General features: G+C 39.7%; 1 protein-coding gene across 1 annotated transcript; it reads right to left on the bottom strand.

The window, feature by feature from the left end:
- Positions 1-5,122: 5,122 nt before the first annotated feature.
- POLE4 (DNA polymerase epsilon 4, accessory subunit) lies at positions 5,123-15,130 on the bottom strand. Its single transcript, XM_081157025.1, has 4 exons — positions 14,857-15,130; positions 14,101-14,185; positions 13,389-13,430; positions 5,123-5,445 (listed from the first exon to the last, which is right to left on the bottom strand). Exons 1-4 carry the CDS (start codon positions 15,064-15,066, stop codon positions 5,432-5,434), a joined length of 351 nt encoding a protein of 116 aa, XP_081013151.1. The 5' UTR covers positions 15,067-15,130; the 3' UTR covers positions 5,123-5,431.
- Positions 15,131-15,354: the final 224 nt, after the last annotated feature.

The following is a 15,354-nucleotide window of genomic DNA, read 5'->3' as shown; positions in this document are numbered from 1 at the left end:
CTAGATCTGGCAAACTGGCTAAGTATGGATAAAATAGGATTTGAACTGAAGTAATGTGTGCAACTTCTGGGTCCTCTCTAACCTAAAAGACAAGACTCTCATCCTACTCACACTCTCTTTCCCTTCCTGTGAACTGGAACTGAACTTGGAGACCATCCAGCCTGGGTCTAGAGTTGTTCTGTCAAATACAGCAACCATAGACATCTGTGGCTACTTAAATTTAAATTAAGTAAAATTTAAAAGTTAGTTCCTCAGTCATACTAGCCACATTTCAACTTCTCAACAGCCACATGCGGCTGGCGGCCACATTGCAGACCATGGATAGAGAACATTTCCATCATCACAGGAAGTTCTATTAGACAGTCCAGCGGTAGGGAATGGAAGACAAAGCAATAAGATGGAAGGAGCCTGGATCCCAGAATGAACCTCTGGAGCAGAGTAACCCTGTTAGTCTAATCCAGTTGTATTGTCGCATAGAGGAGAAATAAATTTTTACTTTATTTAAGCCAGTATGTTTTGGGGTATATTTGTTATAGCAAATTAGCCTTTACCCTAATACAGAAAACCAGGAAATGTCATTGCCAGGCAATTCAACACAGTAGCCAGTGAGTGGCCGTGCTCTCTTTCTTGCTCACTCCATGGTTTCCACAGCCTTCACCAAGGACTTGGAGAGTCAGCCTCTCTCTGCAGGACTGAGTGCAGTTAAGTCTTATTTATAGGATTAAAAATAACAATGTCAGATGGGGCTGGGAGAAAATATTTGCGTAGCACGTATCTGATAAAGGACTTGTATCCAGAATATATAAAGAACTATCAAAATTCAATTAAAAAATCAACCCAACCCTGGCCGGTGTGGCACAGTTGGTTGAGCGTTGTCTCATGCACAGAGAGGTCACCGGTTTGATTCCTCCTGGTCAGGGCACATGCCGGGGTTGTGGGAGGCGTGCAGGAGGCAGCCAATTGATCTTTCTCTCATCAATGTTTCTCTCTCTCTCTCTCTCTCTCTTCCTCTTTCTCTAAAAATCAATAAGAGCATATTTTTTAAAAATCAACCCAATTTTAAAAATAGGAAAAAGATGAGAGCAGACACTTCACCAAAAAAGTCATATAGTGACAAATATGTATATGTAAAAATGCTCAACATACTAGTCATTAGGGAAATGCAAATTAAAACCACAATGAGATGCCAATACATACCTATTAGAATGGTTTCTTTTAAAAAAAATTTAAATTAATATCAAGTGCTAGAAAGGATGCAGGATAATCAAAATTCTCCAAAACTGCTTATATAAATGTAAAATGTACAGCCACTTTGGAAAACAGTTGGACAACTTCTTTAAAAATTAAACATCCATTTACAATAAGATCCAGCATTCCCACTATGTATTTACCCAAGAGAAATGAAAACTTATGTTCACACCAAAACCTGTACACAAATGTTTATAGAAGCTTTATTCATAATTACCAAAAACTGGATACAACCCAAATATCCCTCAAATGGGGAATGGATAAACAAAATAATGGTACATACACACTATACAATGAAATACTACTCAGCAATAAAAAAAAAACTATTGATACACGCAACATAGATGAATTTCAAATGCATTATGCTGACTTAAAGAAGTCAGGCTGGTTCCATTTATGAAAGCAAACAACGAGGGACACTAAATAGATCAGTGGTTGCCAGGGGCTGGGGTACAGTGGAGTGGAAGAATGCTATAAAGAGGCAGCATGAGGGAATTTCTCTGGTGATATAATTGTTCTATACTTTGATTAACATGGTGATTTATGCATTTACCAAAACTCCTAGAACTGTACACTAATGAGGTAAATTTTGCTGGGAAAAAATAATAAAACAGTTTGTCAAAGAAAAATATGTCATGGGGAAAAAACTTTAGAATAACCCACTCAATTGACAAGAGAGAAAACACGAGAAGGGTAAGTGATTGACACAGGGCCATCTAAAGTAGTAGGAGTAGCAGCTAGATGGGAATTGGTCTCTTGACCCCCATCCAGGATCCTTAACACTACAGCAGTATTTTCCAGGTTTTGTTTTATTTTACCCTGATCCACAGGAAGAAAAACATCATTGTCACAAATTTGGAAAACAACACTCATTTATTATCGCAGTTCTCCAGGTCAGAAGTCTGGCACAGTGTGGCTAGATTCCATGCCCAGGGTTTCGCAAGGCCAAAGTGAAAGAAAATCATTGACTGGCCTGGGCTCTATGTGGAGGCTATAGGAAAAAATCCATTACCAAGGCTATGCAATTTACTGGCAGAATTCAGTTCAAGGCAGTTGTGGGACTGAGGTCTTTTCTTTGCTCGCTGCCAGCTGGAGGTTGTCTTCAGCTTCTAAAAGCTTCACACATTCCTTGGCTCATGGTCCTCTCCATCTTCAAAGTAAGCAACAATAGGTGGAGTCATTTTCATGCTTTGAATATTTCTGAGTCTCTTCCACCATATCTCTATAACTTCTTCTACCCTCACCCAGGAAAAAGCTCTGCTTTTAAGGGCTTGTGTGATTACTTTGGGCCTTCCCAGATAATCTAGGATAATCTACTTTAAAGTCAACTGATTAGTAACCTTAATTACAGGAATATCTTGTTTTATTGCTCTTCCCTTTATTGCACTTCCAGATATTGCATTCACAAATTGAAAGTTTGTGACAATCCTCCATGGAGCAAGCCTATGGGCTCCGTCTTTTCCAACACCATTTGCTCACTTCATGTCTCTGTGTCACACTTTAGTAATTCTCACAGTATTTCAAACTTTTTCATTCTTATGATATTTGTTATGGTAACTTCAATATTTCAGTGGAAAAAGTAACTGTAGATACGGTGGAGATCATAAGAGAACTAGCATTAGATGTGGAGCCTGAAGATGTGACTGAATTGATGCAATCTCATGATAAAACTTTAACAAATGAGGAGTTGCTTCTTACGGATGAACAAAGAAAGGAGTTTCTTGAGATGAAATCTACTCCCAGTGAAGAAGCTGTGAAAAATTGTTAAAATGACCACAAAAGATTTAGAAAATGACATAAATTTAGTTTATAATGTAGCAGCAGGGTTTGAGAGGCTTCACTTCAATTTTGAAAGTCCTACTGTGGGTGAAATTCTATCAAAGAGCATCAAATGCTAGAGAAATCGTTCATGAAAGGAAGAGTCCATTGATGCACCAAACTTCCTTATTGTCTTTAAGTAATTGTCACAGCCACCCCATCCTCTGATAACCACTACCCTGATCAGTCAGCAGCCATCAACATTGAGGTAAGGCCTTCCGCCAGCAAAGATTAGGACTAGCTGAAGGCTCATGTGTTGGTTAGCATTTTTTAGCAATATTTTTAAATTAAGGTATGTACATTGTTTTTTAGACATAATGCTATTTATTGCACTTAATAGACTACAGTCTTTTATGAACATAACATTTATATGCACTGGGGAACCAAAAACTTTATGACTCACTTTATTGCAATATTTGCTTTGCTGCAGTGGTCTGGAACTGAACCCACAATAGCTGAGGTATGCCTGTGCATATGCAAATTCCTTTTGCCATGGAACATAACATATTCACAGACATGATACCAGGGGTGAAGGTAATGGGGGCCAAAATTCTGCCCACCACTCACATTTTACACAGTGACCTAATATACACACATGTAAATGAAGCAAAAATTAAAATAATACCCTTATGCAACACTCTGATGCTTTTAATATATTTTAAAATGCCAGTGACAGACAACACACTTCATCAACTTCATGTTCCACTAATGGGCTGCAACCTCTAATTTATCTTATAAAAAGGCCAGCATGCCCTTTTTAATTCCCATTTGCAATATTAGGTGGCCCATGGAAGGGCGTTGGAGGTTTGCATAACCCCTGAAATTTTATGAAGTTATGGGACTAAATAATCATGACAAAAACAGACAAACCCACGTTGGGGACATTTTATAGGCTACCTCACCAGTGCAGGTCATGAAAAATGAGGAAAGATTGAGAAATCACAGATCAGAGACTAGAAAGCATGACAAGTGAACATAATGTATATAGTAGCCTGGACTGGATCTTGGAACAGAAAAAAGGTATCAATGGGAAAACTGGAAAAAGCCAAAGTCTGGAGTTTAGTTAATAATAACATATGTCAGTTTCTTAGTTTTAACAGATGTACCTAGCAATGTAAGATGTTAACAATGGGGAACTAGATGAGGGGTATATAAGAACTCTGTACTATCTTTGCAACTTTGTTGTAAATCTAGTATTATTCTAAAATAAAATTTACTTACATTACAGGACTGAGCTTCTGTGCATTTTTCTAGGGAGATCTATGAACTTTGTATCTTCAATCCATGATCCAAAAATACTTCAGACCCACTGTCCAAGGCTTCCTGCTGCTTTCCTTAACCACTACTTCCTACATATTCTGCCTCCTTCCTGCTACATCACCCACACACATACACCCCCCAAAAAAATTTTAACCAAGGACTAGGGGAGGAGAGAGGGGGAAGTGATTGTTTAACGGGTACAAAGTTTATTTGGGAAGATGGAAAATGTTCTGGAGATATATGATGTTGTGATGGTTGTACACCACCATGAATGTAAACTAAAAAATGTTTTAAATGGTAAATTTTATGTTATGTATATTTTACAAGTAAAAAGAAAGGAATTGGTACTGATACATGCCATCACATAGATAAACCTTGAAAGCATTATCTTCATGAAAGAGGCCAGACACAAAATACCACATATTATGATTCCACTCATATAAAAATGTTCTAAAATTGTGGTGATAGTTATATGTATTTATGACTATACTAAAAACTATTGAAATATATACAGTACTTTAAATGGGTGACCTGCATGGTATATGAATTATATATATCTCAACAAAGCTGTTAGTTTTAAATCTAGGATCACATTTATTTGAACTTATGAAGACCTTAAGTGGTATCCAGTAAACTCTGGAACCAGATTCTGGTGACAAGCTGGAAAAATGAAGAATAAATGAAAGACTAAGATTCAGTATGGCTGGTAGGGATAATCAGGAAGGTCTGTGACTAGGTACAGCAGCTTTCCTGTCATGGTGGCGAAAACAAAGGCAGAACTATGAAACACACTCGCTTGAAGCTGATCAGAGACCTTTATTCTTGTCCCTACCATTCAGTAAGCAACCAACACAAATCATTTTCTTTGTCTCTGCCTCAAGCAGCAGCTGCTGCATCCAGGCCAGAAATGGAAGACACAGCAGTGGAAGACCTTGTAGAGGAAAATGAACAGGTGAGACCTCTGTTTATTCCAGCTTAGGTGAAGCCAGAACAGGAAAAGTATGTAAGTGTGACTTTCCAAGGACTCTGTTCTTCAAAGCTGAGGCCTGAAGAAGGCTAGCTGAAGGATGCAGGTGAAGGTTCACAAAAGTGCCCAGCTCAGCAATCAATCCAAAGTACCTAAAAAGACAAAGAGCAATGTATCAAGCAAAGTGCCTCAAGAGCTGGAGGAGTGTAACAAACTTGGCAAGGTTAAAGTGGAAGCTGCTTTGGTGCTGGCAGTTCTCTAAGACCAACATACTTGTTTAGAAGAATATCCATCCCAAATATCCTCGGAAAAAAGCATGTCAGTAAAGGGTGGGCAGTTGGGAATTAAGCACACTGGTCTGAAGAGTTCAGATTAGTGCTGGGAAAAGACCTAAGGAGTTGTGTTAGTTAATGAGCATTTGTGGAGACCATACAAGGGGTGAATGATACAAAATACATGAGGTAAGTTCTCTAAGCAAAGAGTTTATGATTTTTTTAGAAAGTTCCAGTTCAAGATAGGATGCTGAGCCCATAAGTTTCTATGTATGCCCTCCTATCCTAGATTCCATTCAAAAGGGAAAAAGGGTTAAAAAAGACATAAATCTACAACAAAGAATTGGGGGAGGGAGTCCATCAGCAGTTGAGAGATTTCAACAAAAAGCTGACTTAAGTATGTTTATAAATAGTGCAGAGGGAAAATGAGCCTAGAATGAACACAGAGGGAGCTGCAGCAGAGGTGGGAGCCCATCTGCCTAGGAGACCCATGGGGGAGGCTGCAGACTCAGACACCAGGAATGATGGAAAGAGACAAACAGCTGGCTCCATTTCCCTATAACCCTCCCTGAATGCAGCACTACCAGAAAACAAGAATGTAAACCTTACTTGGCAGGAAAATGTCAGAGGGCTCTCTTCTAAAGAACTAAAAGAATTATCTGGAGAACTAGAGCAGCTTCTGAAAATGCCAGCTTCCCACACCAAAGCTCTCTGCATTCTGGCCTTTGGGGGACCACACCGTAACATCTAGTCCCACTCCTACTCACACTAAAGTTAAAGTGGCAGGCAAAAACCACACACACACACACACACACACACACACACACACACACACACAGAGTTTCCACCAGCCTTCTTACTCCCTCATTTTTAAAAAAATAAAAATACAAGGCATTTGAAAAAATTCTACATAGTGAGAGGCCAAAATTTACTTTTTTGAAAAAAGTGAGAATGTAAATTCCTGCTGAGACCAACTGATAAAGCTGATTCAAGTATTTTTTTTAAAAAGCCTCTAGGCATTGAAGAAGCATCAAGAAAAGGCAAATCCAACATGCAGAACGGTGAGAAACACAAGGTAAACCCAGCCTTCAAAGCTGCTTTTGCCCTCAAGGCATCTGCTAATCCAAAAGACAGAGCTAAGAAACTGCTATTATTCTGGAAGGCTCAGAAAACCAAGAGTCAAATCCCTGAATCTCCCCAAGTGGGAAGGTCTGATAACCTGCCTCCCCCAACACACACCCTTTTTTAAAAGTTGGAGCCCCAAATGGCTACACTTTCAAGTAAGGCAAAACCAGAATTAAATCAGCCCCCTCACAGACCTTAGCACAGTTCATATCACCACGGTGATCCAAGCATCCTCAAATCTTGGTTTTGGAGCTCCTACACTGATAAGTGCCCCTAAGTGCCTTGCAGAAGCACATAAAAATCTTTGGAGAAAGATTTCATCATAGAAGGCCGCAAAGTATCCAACAAATAACACTTTCAAATCCAATGAACCATGTACTGATACAACTAGGGATACAGAGGAAAAAAGGTCATGAGACAGTATTAACAAAAACAATAAACCAAAAAAAAAACAAACAAAAAATGCTTCAAAAGGCTTAGGTGTTAGATTGGACACAGACAATAAACAATTGTGCTTACTATGTTCAAAGAAATAAAATACAAGCTTTCAAAATGCCTGCAAAAAATACAAACCATGAAAAGTAACAAAAAACATTTAAAAATAACCAAATAGAATTTGCAGAACTGAAAAATATAAAAACAAAAACTGAAACTAAAAAAATCAACAGAAAAGTTTAAAGGAGATAAGATCACTGAAGAGAGAACTGGAAGGTGAGGAAAATTACATAGAATACATCATGGAGAGGCAAAATTATGGTTGAGTTTTAACATCTATTTAATGGGAATCCCAAAGAGAAAGGAGATAGAAAAAACAAAGCAGAGCCAATGTTTCAGCAGTTATTGGCTAAGAATTCTCCAGGACAGATCCACAGATTTAACAACTCTAAGCAGACTACATTAGAAAGCTACACCTAGATACATCAAAGTGAACTACAAAAACATCAAAGGTAAAGAGAACACCTCAAAAGCAAACAGAAAAAAGGATGAATCAGCTCTAAAAGAATAATAGATGTAACAGGTAATTTTTCAACAAAAACAATAGAAACCAAAAAAAATAAAATGATAGCTTCCACATGCTGAAAGAAAAAAGAAAAAGGCAGCTACCAGAAGACCCAAACTAAAGGAAGTTCTAAAGGGTTTACTTCAGAAAAAAAATGATCACAAATGGAGGATCAGAACTATACAATGGAAAGAAGAGCAAAGACAATAGTAAGAATATGGATAAATTTATGTATCATTGACTGTGTAAGATAGCAATGATAATGTCTTATGGGAACCATCAAACACAAAACAAAAGATGAAACAAAAATTCATGACAATAACACGTGTGGCAAAAGAGGGACTTATAAATGGAGTTAATGGATTCTAAGATCCCATTTTGTTGAGACTGAGGGGAAAGGTACTAATACTAGGCTTTAATAAACTAAAGATGTATGAAGTAACTGATAAGAGTAGCAACTAAAAGACTAGAACTGTGCAAACGCACCCAGCCCCAATAAAGGAAACCTTAAGCCATGGGCTGTTGATAACTCCAAATGGGATACTCAAGGCCAGTCACAAACAGCATCTGACACTGGCCTGCACCAGAGACAGTCTAAGAAAACAGAGTCCTAGCAGGCCTACCTAATACATAGAAACAAACCCAAATAAGCAGCTAAAATTGGGAGACAAAAAAACAAACCCCAAATGAAAGAACAAGAGAAGTCTCCAGAAAAAGAGCAAAATGAAATAGAGATAAGCAATCTATCAGATATAAAGTTCAGAATACCAATTGTAATGATGCTCAACAGCATGAAAAAAGATATGGAAATTATGAAAAATGACCAGTCAGAAATGAAGAATGGCATAGCAGAAATAATACACTGGAAGGAATAAACAGCAGATTAGAGGAAGCTGAGGATCGGATGAGCAAATTAAAACACAGGGTAGAAAAAAAATCAATCAATCAGAAATACAAAAAGAAAAAACAATTAAAAACAGAAGGTCAGTCTAAAGGATCTGTGGGACAATATGAAACATAACAATATTTGCATCATAGCAGTGCCAGAACAGGTTGAAAGTAAGCAAGGGTCAGAGAACCTGTTTGAAGAAATAATGGCAGAAAACTTCCCTAACTTGGTCAAGGAAAAAGTCACACAAGTTCAAGAGGCACAGAGAGTCCCAAGCAAGAAGAATCCAAAGAGGCCCATGCCCAGACACATCATAACTAAAATGCCAAAAATCTTAATATTCTCTCAAGACAGAGAGAATATTAAAGGCAGCAAGAGAAAAGCAATGTGTTACCTACAAAGGAGCTCCCATAAGGCTGTCAGCTGACTTCTCATCAGAAACTTTACAGGCCAGAAGGAAATGGCATGAAGTATTCAAGATAATGCAAAACAAGGATCTGAAACCAAAACTACTCTATCCAGCAAGGCTATCATTCAAAATAGATGGTGAAATAAAAAGATTCCCAGACAAAAAAAGGCTAAAGGAGTATATCACCACCAAACCAGCATTGCAGGAAATGTTAAAGGGACTGCTGTAATAAGAAGAAGAAATAGAGAAAGAAACATAGGCATAAAGAATTAAAAAGGCAATAAATAAGGACCTATCAATAATAACCTTAAGGACTTTAAGGAGAGATCAACAGCAATACAGTCATAGTCATGGACTTTAACACTCCACTGACTTCACTGAATAGATCTTCCAGACAAAAAGTCAACGCAGAAACAGTGACTCTAAATGGCACACTAGGTCAGATGGATTTAATTGATATTTACAGAACATTTCACCCCAAAGCTGCAGAATATACATTCCTCTCAAGTGCAAGGGTCATTCTCAAAGATAGACCACATGTTAGGACACAAAATCAGTTTCTACAATTTCAAGAAAACTGAAATCATATCAAGCATCTCAGATCACAAGGGCATAAAATTAGAAACCAATTACAGTAAAAACATTCAAAATATTCAAACAGATGGAGGCTAGATAGCATGTTGTTATCAATAAAATCAAGAAAGAAATCAACTTCCTGGAAACAAATGAAAATGAACACACAACAACCCAAAATCTATGGGACACAGCGAAAGCAGACCTAAGAGGGAATTTCATAGCACTACAGGTCAACCTCAAAAAGCAAGAAAGATTTTTAGTAAACTATCTAACCCTACAACTTAAAGAATTAGAAAGCTCCCCTGTGAAGTTGTCCAGACCAGGGCTCTTGTTTGCTGGGAGTTTTTTGATTGCTGCTTCAATTTTATCAGTTATTAGCCTATTCAGGTTTTCTGATTCTTCCTGATTCAGTTTTACAAGATCTCACTCATATGTGGAATCTAATAAACAAAATAGACTGAGGAACAAAATAGATCCAGAGACACAGAAGCATGGAACAGGCTGATGAATCTCAGTGGGAAGGGGGGGGCAGGGAGAGATTAATCAAAGAACTTATGTGCATATATGCATAACCCATGGAAACAGACAATAGTGTGGTGAAGACCTGGGGGTGGGAGGGGTGGATGTGGGGTGGAGGGACCAAGGGGGAAGAAAAGGGGGGATATCTGTAATACTTTCAACAATAAAGATAAATTAAAAAAATAATAATATAAATAAATAAATAAAAGACTAGAACTAATTAACTGGAACAACTAACTTCCAAAAGAATAGAACTAACTAGAACAACTAACTTCCAAAACAATAGAGGGGAAAAAAGGAATATTATACTCAAAAACAGGAGCAAAAAATGGAGAAGAAAAATAAAACATGGGCAAGACAAACAGAAAGGACAAAATGGGATGGTAGATTTAAAACCAATCATATCACTAATTACATCAAAAATAAATTACCTGAGTGTGTGCCAGCTAACGACTCAGTCTGAATTTAAAAAAAAAAAAAATTCCAATTATATACTATTTGCAAAGATATGGAAAGGTAAACATAAAAAAATATACCATGAAAATAGTAAAAAAAAAAAGAGAGCTGGTAAGCTTTAATATTAGAATAGACCTTAAGGCAAAAAGCACTGCTAGAAATAACAATGGTCAATTTATAAACGTAAAAGACTCAAATAATAATATATTACAATACTAAAAGTACATATATATGTACCTAATCGTGCGGTCTCATAATATATAAAAAACAGTCCGAGAAATAGAAATAGAAATAGAAATAGTCCACAATCATAATAGACTTTAACACACAACTCTTAAGAATTGATGAAATAAGCAAACAAGAGAAATTCAGTAAGAACACATGCATGCTTATGTGGTAAAATTATAAAGAAAATCAAGGACGTAATTACCAAAAAGTCAGGATACAGTTATGTCAGGACAGAGAATAGGAAGGAATATGATGAAGAACAAATATATATATGGAGCTTCTGGGTGCTGACAATATTCTATCTCTTGGCCTAGTTGGTGGTTACAATGCTGTTTATCCTTTATTGACTTTACATTTGTTCATGTATTTCATAAGGAAAAACTTACACAGGAATATACATATATAAATTTATTTATTTGACAAAATATCCAGAAGATTACAGAGCCTAATAACAGTTGCTTGCAGGGAGGGGACCTGTTTGAAGTATTAAGGAACAGAAAGCATATAGGACGACTATTCACAGTACTGTTTTTCAGTTTCTACCTTCAACCTATAGGTAAAGCAAGGAAGATTTCATTCTGAAATTCTGATAAGATGATATAAGTGTTATCGGCCACAACAATGTCAAAGAATAAGTGTAGATGACACAAAGCAACAGCTAGAACTGGATTAAAAACAGGAAAGGAAAAGATAGGTGCAGTAACAGTCATACTTTATAAAGTGGGGAGACAAGAAAAATGTTGAAAGTTGGATACAACAAAAAATAGACATTTTGGTGTGTTATATAACCTGTAAAGGTAACAAAGGAACTAAAAATAATGATACAACTACCAAAAAACAGAGAGAAAGATTTATGGGATAGTATAGGTTAGCCAAGTCTTCATTTATCATAGCAGGAGTTAGTAACACCTGCAGTTGGTAAATCAAGGAGGAAGCATATTATTTAGAAATACAAGTAACCACCTGAAAGCTAAAAACAGAAGCAAAAGGGTGAGGGGCAACAGCTACATTTCATTATAAGCCATTAAGTAACTATTTGATTTTTAAGCATGGATATATATTGCCTTGATTAAAAAAGAAAAAAGTAATTTTCTACTTAGAACATACAAATCTAAGGACATAGAACATTTACTTTACCAGGTACAAAATAATATAATATTGACTAAATCCACAGGGGCTAAAATGGTCAAAATTCTGATCTATTAATGTAATATAGCAGAGAGGATTCAATTACTGAGATTATTGGATCGGAACATGAAAATGAACACATCGACCACTCAATAAGTGGCATTTATTAAAAATCCAAGCTAAGCACTATGCCATGGGAGAGGCTGGGATGGAAAACTGCATAAGATCTCTCCACTTCTATTTCTGGCACCCTCCAATTAATTTATTATCCACAGGGCACTAGTGGTATGTCTTTAAAATACAGATCTGATCATATTACTCATCTCTGAAGAGCTGGTAATTAAAAATGAGCAGGCAGAGTATGCTCCCAACATTTTTTATTAGAAAACTTACAGGAAGTCAGTCGTAAGAAGTTACCTGCCTTAGGCAGGCGGCAAACAAGTTATTTTTAAGAATAATGAGTACATAAACAGAGAGGCTTAAGAAAAGTCTATAAATTAAGAAAATACTTGAAGCTGGTCATGGGAATTTATCTTTAAAGACATCTGAAAGAATATATCAAAAGGGCCAGGGGCCTAGACTGATACAAAGATGCAAAACAAAAGTGTCCATATAAAGAAATAAATACATCAAGAAAAGATTTTGGAAAGTAATGAGGCTCGAAGTAGGTAATGAGAACAACTTGGTATAGTGCAATCAGAAACAGTTCTGAGAGAAGGTAGCTAAAATGAGGTATTTCAAATATTTATTGTTTCAATGACAAGATTTAGTTAGTAAACATGAGTTCATCTAAAATTCCTAAGAATAGATGCAGGCAAGTACAGAATCTCTCACCACAGGAAAATACTTACCACGGATTGTTGAAGAAAAAGGAACAAGAATTAATCCTTTCAAATGTTGGCAACTGTTTCTGATTTCTAGCTTTATAAGGGGGAAGACTTATATCTAGAGTGAGACCAAAGTAGGAATTAAACTTCGGGATCCACCTAACTCCACTTTGGTCTTAATTTATCTCCCATTTCTTTATGATTAGCAATTCTCAGGTAGAAGTTCTAATTCCTCAAGGGAATTGGAATTTCTTTTCTTTCTTTTTTTTTAATATATCTTTATTGATTTCAGAGAGGGGAAAGGAGAGGGAGAGAGATAGAAACATCAATGATGAGAGAGTCATTGATTGGCTGCCTCCTGCACGCCCCCGACTGGGGATCTGGCCGCAACCCGGGCATGTGCCCTAACCGGGAATCGAACCCCGATGGCCTGGATCCTAGGTCCACGCTCAACCGCTGAGCCACCCCCAGTGGGGCGGGAATTGTAATTTCTAAATCTCACCAGATTTACCAAATCAGTTTTTCTTATCTTAAAAGGAAGTAGGGAGAACTATCCCTATACAAACAAGGAAGAATCACGCATCCATTTTTTATAATGTTTTGAACTCAGATCATTAACATGGAAAAAGGCAGTTGGAAATAATTATCCACTGATAGAGAACTTACCTTCCAGAAAAGCAAATTCATCCACAGCTTCTATTGCATTATCTGAAACACAAGGTAAAGGGACACCTGACTATCTCTGGTCATTTGGACAGCAGCTCCCCAAAAGCACAACCCACACACTAAAGGAGGTAAGAGGCTTTAAGCAAATCAGGGAATTTATAAATTTGTCCCTTTGCTATCTTGAGGTCCATTTCTACCCCATCACCAAATCTTACCTATTAGCTCTCTCTCTCTGTAAGAGTAAGAAAAGCCTGGACAAATACTGTTCAGTGAAGAGAACCTCTTGGCTCTGAGCATCATCGGAGAAGAGTTTAGCAATATAGCAGAGAAAGTGAAAATAGGCTATAAGAAAGCTTACAAATGTGTGACGGTTACCACCTAGAAAGGAGAGTCAGAAATCAAACTCCCAGTTTCTAGGGGAAAAAGAACTGTCAAGCCTGGTACAACATGGCAGAAAGCATGCAGAGGTCTAGTCAGCTTTGGCAACAACTAGACTCCTTTCATTCTCTGCCCCAACATCCCTCCGGCCTCCAAAAGCACAGAGACTCTGAAGGCAGGGCTTTCTGACGCCACGGCAGTCCAACAGAAAACACCACAGAGACCCTGCGGCACCTCTCCTTTTACAGTGACGCCTTCTTAACCTGTAGGAGGGTAAGCTTCACCCAGCCTCCCCTGTCAGCCCCCTGCAGCAGATACCACAGTGACACTCTACCCAAATCTCTCCTCTGGAGGGTTTTCCTCTTTCCTTGTTGCGCACAGCAGTAGGCATCTTTCGCAATAGTCTCCACGAACAGTTCCTGCGAAGCCAACAGGAGAGGTACACAGTAAGCCCTCGCTTAACGTTGAGACTTTACGCCCAACGCCAGCCATACAACGAAACCAATTTTACCTTAGGCTAAGGGAAAGAAACAACAGTTAAGTCCCTACGACATCTCATCCACATGATATGGAAACGGTGTTGAACAAAAACGCAGGTATTGGAGGATCTGCTGTATCGGATCCATTTCTGAGAGCTCCTATTTGTGAGTAGGGGGAGGGGCGGGAGGGGGCTCAGATGCTTGGGGAGGTTCTCTGGGGAACTGAAGGTTGTCCCGGGCTTCATAAAGGCCTGTTCCCCTGCCCCTTCCACAACAGTCCTCGACGCGTCTCCCCTCCCTCATTTGTAGCCCCGCCCCACTCATTCACTGGAGGCTCCCACAAGGCCTGCGGTGGAGACTGGAGACGCGAATTAAAGCCGTCGTCCACGCCCTCAGGGCGAGGCAGGTGTGTTAGAAACCACTACCGTACACGAGCCTTTTCCTGTCTTCCCTCCCTACACTCACGGCTCACTTCCGGGTCCTCGGCGCACCCCGCCCAGACCCTCCTCTTCCTCCTCCACCGCCCCAGCGCCCGCCCACGCCGCCGCTAGGCCCCGCCCCTCGCCCCGCTTCCCGCCCGCGTCCCCGCGCCCCTCGCGCTCCCGCCGCACCGCGGCTCGCGCCAGGATGAAGATGGCCTCCTGGCCCGCGAGCGTCACGTCGGGGTCCGCCTTAACCAAGGCCTTCACTCGCGCCAGAGGCAGCCTGGAGAGACGAGCCCCGGACGCATTCGTGGGAGCTTGCTGCTGCGGGGCCGCTGCCTCCCCGCTGGACCCCTCCTCCTCGCGGGGCGTCCCGCTTCCAGCTGCCGCCGCCGCCATCCGGGCCCCGAGCGTGCGGCTCGCGGCTGCCGGCAGTGCGCGCGCAGGCGGCTCCTGCCCCTTTCCCGCGCGCGCTGGAGGTCACGCCCTCTGCGGGCGCGTGGCCCCGCCCCCCGCGCAGCCCGGCGCTTCTAGGAATCGCGGCGAGTTGGAACCCGGCGCGCGGGCGGCGGCCGAATAGAGTCTCAGCTGCGCGCGCTGCCGCTGAGCTGCAGGGGCCTCCTTTTCGGCTCCTGGTGACCCTCGGGTCCTGATGAGAGGGAGGACACTAGAGTGAAGTCAGGGCAA

This window comes from Miniopterus schreibersii, assembly GCF_964146895.1.
Source record: "Miniopterus schreibersii genome assembly, chromosome: 13".
In the NCBI taxonomy this organism is placed as follows: Eukaryota; Metazoa; Chordata; class Mammalia; order Chiroptera; family Miniopteridae; genus Miniopterus; species Miniopterus schreibersii.
The sequence above is the reverse complement of the archived record's forward strand: the minus strand, read 5'-3'. Positions and strand labels throughout refer to the sequence as shown.

What these genes read in the sequence shown, in the direction of transcription:
- POLE4 (XM_081157025.1), bottom strand. Translation starts at nt 15,066, where the DNA reads ATGGCGGCGGCGGCAGCTGGAAGCGGGACGCCCCGCGAGGAGGAGGGG. An exon ending in TCATCCTGGCGCGAGCCGCG is followed by an intron (nt 14,186 to 14,856) that starts GTGCGGCGGGAG and finishes TTGGCTTCGCAG; the next exon opens with GAACTGTTCGTGGAGACTAT. An exon ending in CCTCCAGAGGAGAGATTTGG is followed by an intron (nt 13,431 to 14,100) that starts GTAGAGTGTCAC and finishes CTTGTGTTTCAG; the next exon opens with ATAATGCAATAGAAGCTGTG.